Source organism: Hemibagrus wyckioides, linkage group LG02, assembly GCF_019097595.1.
Source record: "Hemibagrus wyckioides isolate EC202008001 linkage group LG02, SWU_Hwy_1.0, whole genome shotgun sequence".
NCBI lineage: Eukaryota > Metazoa > Chordata > Actinopteri > Siluriformes > Bagridae > Hemibagrus > Hemibagrus wyckioides.
Window position 1 is genome coordinate 3,223,515 of NC_080711.1, and position 5,235 is coordinate 3,228,749.

At 41.2% G+C, this 5,235-nt stretch overlaps 1 protein-coding gene across 1 annotated transcript; it reads left to right on the top strand.

Moving 5' to 3' along the window:
- The first annotated feature begins 459 nt into the window (after positions 1-459).
- Positions 460-4,958, top strand: mylpfa (myosin light chain, phosphorylatable, fast skeletal muscle a). The gene is made up of 7 exons (XM_058404543.1): positions 460-599; positions 1,517-1,612; positions 3,028-3,103; positions 3,788-3,892; positions 3,988-4,066; positions 4,165-4,213; positions 4,618-4,958. The coding sequence occupies exons 1-7, from the start codon at positions 597-599 to the stop codon at positions 4,717-4,719; spliced, it is 510 nt and encodes a 169-aa protein (XP_058260526.1). The 5' UTR covers positions 460-596; the 3' UTR covers positions 4,720-4,958.
- Positions 4,959-5,235: the final 277 nt, after the last annotated feature.

The following is a 5,235-nucleotide window of genomic DNA, read 5'->3' on the forward strand; positions in this document are numbered from 1 at the left end:
GCCACATATAGTACTAGATCTCGTATCTTTCTATACTTTATATAGATTTAATGATGCATGAATGCAGCACACAGCACTTTCGGCGTGTGAAAATATAAACCAATAGTGCTCAGATGCTGAAGATACAAAACGTCACATCACTAAAAGGCAACGTGAAATTCTCAGACCAAAAATACAGGCGAGGGATTACACTGACGGAGAGGGCGAGGTGAAGGAAGGGCTGGGTCCCAAGGAGGAGGGACGGGTGGATGCACGGGACAGACAGGGACGCTGGGTCATTTCTGTCATGGCCATATTAGTCCACTTTGTATCAGAGTATCGGATTCAGCCCCCATTCCAAGACCGGCGGCTATTTCGGAGAGAGCGTAAGGCGATAGCATCCCTACTTCTGTCCCTTCATCACCCCTTCCCCCCAAAATCTTATCCCTCTATCCGTTCAGTCCATCTTCTTAGCACCAAGCCAAACTTAAGGCCAGGGCTATAATTAGAGGGCACTAGGAGGTATATAAGCCCCCTAGGGGACGAGGCCCAGACGCGGCTTCACACAGTCTTCTCTTCTTTGAGCTTCCTAAACTTCACATACACACCGTCTCAAAATGGTGAGTAAAGATCACACTCGGAAGCATCCTCCAAGCTCTCATCGAGGTTTAAAAACGCTTTGTCGGATCCTTGGATTCTTTCGTATACGTGGACGTATGCTTCTCTGAAATCTGGGACGGGACTTTTCTTTGATTTAGAAATCATAACTCTTAAAAAACTTCGAGGCTCATGTGAAAATTTCCGGGAACAGCGAAGGTTCAGGCGAGGGGCGGGGCTAAAGCTTGTTAAAATTTTTCATTCTTGCTTGTTTGCATTCATCCAAATTTTACTGGAACTGTTCAGGCTTGATTGAAGCTGCACATTTGTAGATATATTAAAAAAACGACACCTCAGGACCTTTCAATAACTTTAAAGTTTTGTTCTTGGTTCACTTCTAAAATAATCTAGCAGAAGGTGCGTAATTAGACCATTAGGACCCCTGACTAAAAAGTATCCATAGACATTTTTTTTTATCGGACTAGCCGAATTAGCTGTAGGTTCTGGAATTGCGCTAAAATTACTTTTAAATATTTACAATTGTCTTTCTATCTTATTGAAGCTCTGTAATTGTAATTAATTGTAATTTAATTGTAATTAGACTGGATAATTCATTTGGGGAAACAGAAAAAAAATGTTATACAGGTAAAAAAAATTAACTCAATTTTTGCAACTCAAATGAAGAATTATAAAATATTTCTAACATATAAAGATATAAAATATTTTTTAAATTCAGCTGAGGACTGTTGGAGATGACCGGTGACTTTTATTGGATAATGAATAACTAGATTAAGGAATCAAACAAAGAAGGAAATTAAATATTCTTTTCTGGATTATTACTTGCTAATGAGCTGAGGAAATGTGTGTGTAGCTAATGATCGGTGTTCTTAGTGAGAAAGGTGTGATCTCTGTATTAAACCCGAGCCTTGCTCACCCACAGGCACCCAAGAAGGCCAAGAGGAGGGCAGGAGGAGGAGAGGGATCCTCTAATGTGTTCTCCATGTTCGAGCAGAGCCAGATCCAGGAGTACAAAGAGGTGCGCACACACACACACACACACACACAGTCGTCAATGTACAATGAAATACCAGTATTTAGTTTGTTGTTTACTGAGAGGATGAGCTGAAGTCCGCTAATCCATAAATTAGCCACCTGTGGGTCAGAATACATTTCCCTTGAAAAGGAAAGACAAGCCAGATCTATCTATAGCCTCCATCACTGAGGCGTTAATACGGGAAGAGTTATGGCTGCACTCACTCACCATACACACACACACACAGGGCAGATCAAATGACTCTCCTGCCAATGCTAATAAATACAAGAATGTCATTAGTGGGAATTTCTCCTAGCTTCTCGGGCACAGCTGTTCTTCAAGCGGCAGGCCCACACACACACACATACTGAGAGAGAGAGAGAGAGAGAGAGCGAGAACAGCAAACGAAGGAAGAAAGTTTCTCACTCAAGTTGTTTTAAAACCACTTATGCTAGTAAGCTAGCTAACGACTGAGGTGAATATTAAGCTAGCTAACACTTATAACCACACACACACAGTGAAGTGAAGATGACAAAAAAACAAGACAGGACAAGTTCAGCAAGTTAAATGAATTAGCATGAATCGCATTTGTGTCGCTGTAGCTAGCTATTACTTGATGCTAGTTATTCAGTTAGCTAGGACTGTGGAGAAATGAGACAGAAATGTCAGGAACATCAACTTTTACCTCAGATGTGTTGGTAAAATACTAAGAAAGGAGGAAACTGATACTGCAGTTACACTTAGCTTCGAATACTGACTGACTTCAGTGTGATTTCAGTCTTTTGTGGTATTTAACCAACATTTCTGAGGTTTCTGAAACATTTTCACCGTCACTGTACTGTGTATAAACAGCTAACTGCTAATTAATCAGCTAGCTACAGTTAAAGAACTGAGATTTAGGTGAATGAATGAATCGAAAGGACTGGATGATCTGTTAAATTATTCAGTTTAAAAGCTAGATAATAACAGGGTGTGTGTGTGTGTGTGTGTGAGAGGTTAATCATTTGTCTTTAGTGTATAAACTTAGTAAGGAAACTGTGTGTGTGTGTGTGTGTGTGTAAGTGATATCACCACTACTGAGGAGATGCCTGACATTACTTCAGGATCTGATCTGACACATTGCGCTGACTGAGAAACCGGAGTGTGTGTGTGTGTGTGTGTGTGTGAAGGAGATGAAGGAAGGGTAGAAGGGTGGTGCAGCTGTTTTCAGAGATCCTGAAGATCTTCTTGGGTTTCATGAGATTTTAAAAGGACACGAGGGCAGAGAGACAGCGTTTGAAAACTCAGCACACGCTAATGGATTTAAATGCACACAATTCTAATTGATGAATTAATTAATTACTAATTCTTTTCACCATGTTCATCAAATTACAGACCAGTAAAAGTAAAATAATTACAATTTTCGGTTACTTTGCCAGGCTTTCACAATCATTGACCAGAACAGAGACGGTATCATCAGCAAGGATGACCTGAGGGACGTGCTGGCCTCAATGGGTAAGAACTGAACACGGACAGACGAGTGGATGGAGAAATAGAGAGATAGACATACTGACAGATGAGTAAACAGAGAGAAAGGGAAAACGAACCATACACAAACCTGAGAAACAAGCAGACAGACAGACTGATTAAACTAGAGACTAACTCGTGTAGACGGACAGATAGACAGACAGACAAGACAGTTAGAAAGATAGACAGATACAGACAGACAGATTAATTTTCAGACTAACTCTAGACATGTAGACAGATGGACAGAGAGAGACATAGATAGATAGATAGATAGATAGATAGATAAGATACTACTGCTAAAGCTACTTGACAGACAGATGAGTAGACAGACAGCTAGAGACACAACCACAAGGTATCTTTAGGCTGACAGGTAAGAAGAGACAGGCAGACAGACAGAGAGAGAGACAAAAGCATAAGAAAATACTTAATCTTTTTCTAGGGTTAATCTATGCAATGTCTCTGTCTGTCTGTCTACCTATCTATTTACTTATATAGTTAGAATGATCTGTCTGTCTTTCCACAGACAGATATCAAAGCATGTATATATAGGTAGATGTCAGACAGACAGGAGGAAGTGTGTGACTTGTGTGGGCTTTCAGTCACTCAGGAATGCAGAGAGTTCTTCAGTTTGTATGAACACCTCTCTCTCTCTCTCTCTCTCTCTCTCTGCAGGTCAGCTGAATGTGAAGAATGAGGAGCTGGAGGCCATGATCAAGGAGGCCAGCGGCCCCATCAACTTCACCGTCTTCCTCACCATGTTCGGAGAGAAGCTGAAGGGTGAGACATACACACTCACACACACACTCAGTAAACAAGACACACACCTACACCGAGCAGTATAATACAACGTTGGCTTTGTCCGGTACGTCCAGGTGCTGATCCCGAGGACGTCATCGTGTCCGCTTTCAAGGTCCTGGACCCCGAGGGCACAGGAACCATTAAGAAGACTTTGTAAGTGCAGGGCTTATGCGTTATCTAACTTTAATAAGGTAAAAATCACAGTTTAATTGTAACAGATAATAATTTAAGACCCTCCCCCCCCCGTGCAGCCTGGAGGAGCTTCTGACCACTCAGTGTGACAGGTTCTCCGCAGAGGAGGTAAGATCCATGACTTAATGACTTATAAACACGCTCAGAATAACTTTATTTTAATAATCTAAAATATAATGCATTGATATTATGTTGATTTGAGTGTAAAAGTTTGTGCCCCCTTTGGATTGAGATGTTTGGGCCAAGTTTCTATAACAGTGGAGGTTGCCGTTTCTATAGTAACCGCTAATTAACAGTATGGTGGTCACGCCATGTTATCTATAGCTAATAATAAAAAACACGCATAATAAATGTAAAAAATTAAAAATCGTTGAGAAATAGTTAGATACTGTTGTATAAAAATAAATAATTAAATAAAACACGTTAGAACCTGCTGTTAATGGAAAATAATCAACAACAATTAATAAATAGATGAATGAAAATAAATAAATTCCTCTCTTGTTGTCTCTCAGATGAAGAACCTGTGGGCCGCCTTCCCCCCAGATGTGGCCGGCAACGTTGACTACAAGAACATCTGCTACGTCATCACACACGGCGAGGAGAAGGAAGAGTAAGAGTAAATCAGAAAAAGAAGAAGAAGAAGAAATGAACGCGCTCCGCCCCGCCAGCCCGTCCTGCATCCCTCCGTTTCTTGCTTCCTTCCTTTTTGTTACTCTCGAGCACTTCGTCCTTTCCACGCAGTCCTCCGAAAGACTCGTCTCGTAAACCCGCTGGCGCAGGAAATCCGTGTCTGTGGCGTCTGTTCGTGGGGGAAAAAAGGGATTCATTTGCAATAAAATCTTATTTTACCTTCGTCTCGATCTCTCTTTCTCTGTCACTCCTCTCCCTCTCTTTTCTTCTCTTCATCACCTCTTGTCTCTAGCTGCAACAGCTGATTTGTTTACATCGCACGTTGTTCTTCTTTTCTTTCTTTTTTGCTCGGGATGGGCGAAGGGAAAACAAAATGGAGGGATTTCCTTCTACAATAGAAAAGTCCAGCATCCAGCGTCTGCCATCTTGTTTTCCTGAGTCGATCCAGAAAAGAATGAGAAGTGTCCAAAATAAACAAAAACAACAACAACAAAGGGAGG

What these genes read in the sequence shown, in the direction of transcription:
- mylpfa (XM_058404543.1), top strand. An exon ending in GGACGTGCTGGCCTCAATGG is followed by an intron (nt 3,104 to 3,787) that starts GTAAGAACTGAA and finishes CTCTCTCTGCAG; the next exon opens with GTCAGCTGAATGTGAAGAAT. An exon ending in ACAGGTTCTCCGCAGAGGAG is followed by an intron (nt 4,214 to 4,617) that starts GTAAGATCCATG and finishes GTTGTCTCTCAG; the next exon opens with ATGAAGAACCTGTGGGCCGC.